This window comes from Plasmodium vivax, genomic scaffold (genome assembly GCF_000002415.2).
Source record: "Plasmodium vivax scf_5439 genomic scaffold, whole genome shotgun sequence".
Classification (NCBI taxonomy): Eukaryota; Apicomplexa; class Aconoidasida; order Haemosporida; family Plasmodiidae; genus Plasmodium; species Plasmodium vivax.
The window spans coordinates 1-966 of NW_001851049.1; the positions used below are offsets into that span (position 1 = coordinate 1).

At 26.2% G+C, this 966-nt stretch overlaps 1 protein-coding gene across 1 annotated transcript; it reads left to right on the forward strand.

The window, feature by feature from the left end:
* Positions 1-12: 12 nt before the first annotated feature.
* On the forward strand, positions 13-966 carry PVX_180275 (variable surface protein Vir26-like, truncated; the record flags this gene model as incomplete). Its single annotated transcript, XM_001612307.1, has 1 exon — positions 13-966. A coding segment is annotated over one exon (711 nt), but the record flags the coding sequence as incomplete, so codon positions are not given.

The window sequence follows — 966 nt, forward strand, 5'->3', positions numbered from 1 at the left end:
AAATTTTTATAAGTAATAATATTTATAGATGAAATAATTAATGTAATATGTTTGTATATTCATATATATATAATTATTTCTGTATTTTTACAGTATAGATTTATTCAAAATTCGAATTTTTATAAAATCTATAACGAATTTGGCTGGATATGTAATCATCATAATTATTTGGATAAGGGAGATTCCTGTTACAATGTTTTATCGAATGGTTTGTCAGGTTCTGATGTTGTCACTAATCTTTTAAAAGAATTATACAGTAATTTATACAGGATATATTATACAATTGAAGATAAAAAAAATGATTACTTTGACGAAAACCGTGATATAGTAAAAAAAATGGGGTGCATCTATTTGAAATATTGGTTATATGATCAAATAACTTCGAAGGGATTTAATGGATTACAAATTATTAATCTATTCGAAGAATTCAATAAACATGTACAAGGTAAAATCCAGGGAATTTCTAAGGATTATTGCAAATTTAATCAATTATCACTGGATCAAATTAAAAAGATAAAAAAAGTATATGCTCTTAATAGCATTTTACATGAAAGTGATAAAAATCCTGAGACTTGCGTTAATAATCACTGTAAGTATATGGACTATTTTGAAGAAGCGTTAACTGAATTTATTAATAGTATTAAAAAATGTGCCGATAACCCTTTGGAGAAAGAATATTGTGATGAATTTGAGGACTTTCTAAAAATATGTACTGGAGGGTAATTCATATACAGGAGTTTCGATATACAATCGCCATATAGGAACTAGCGATGATTCCAATAGAAAGTATTTATTATCTGTTAAGAATTATAAAAATCAGCCACTTTATATATACATAAAGGATAATAAATGGCTAAATTGGGGTGAAATTTCTCATATTGTAAATCCTCAGAATACTGCCACTATAGCAGCAACTTCTGTCGTAGGTTCTGCTATAGGATTATCCTCAATTTTTTACTATTTTTA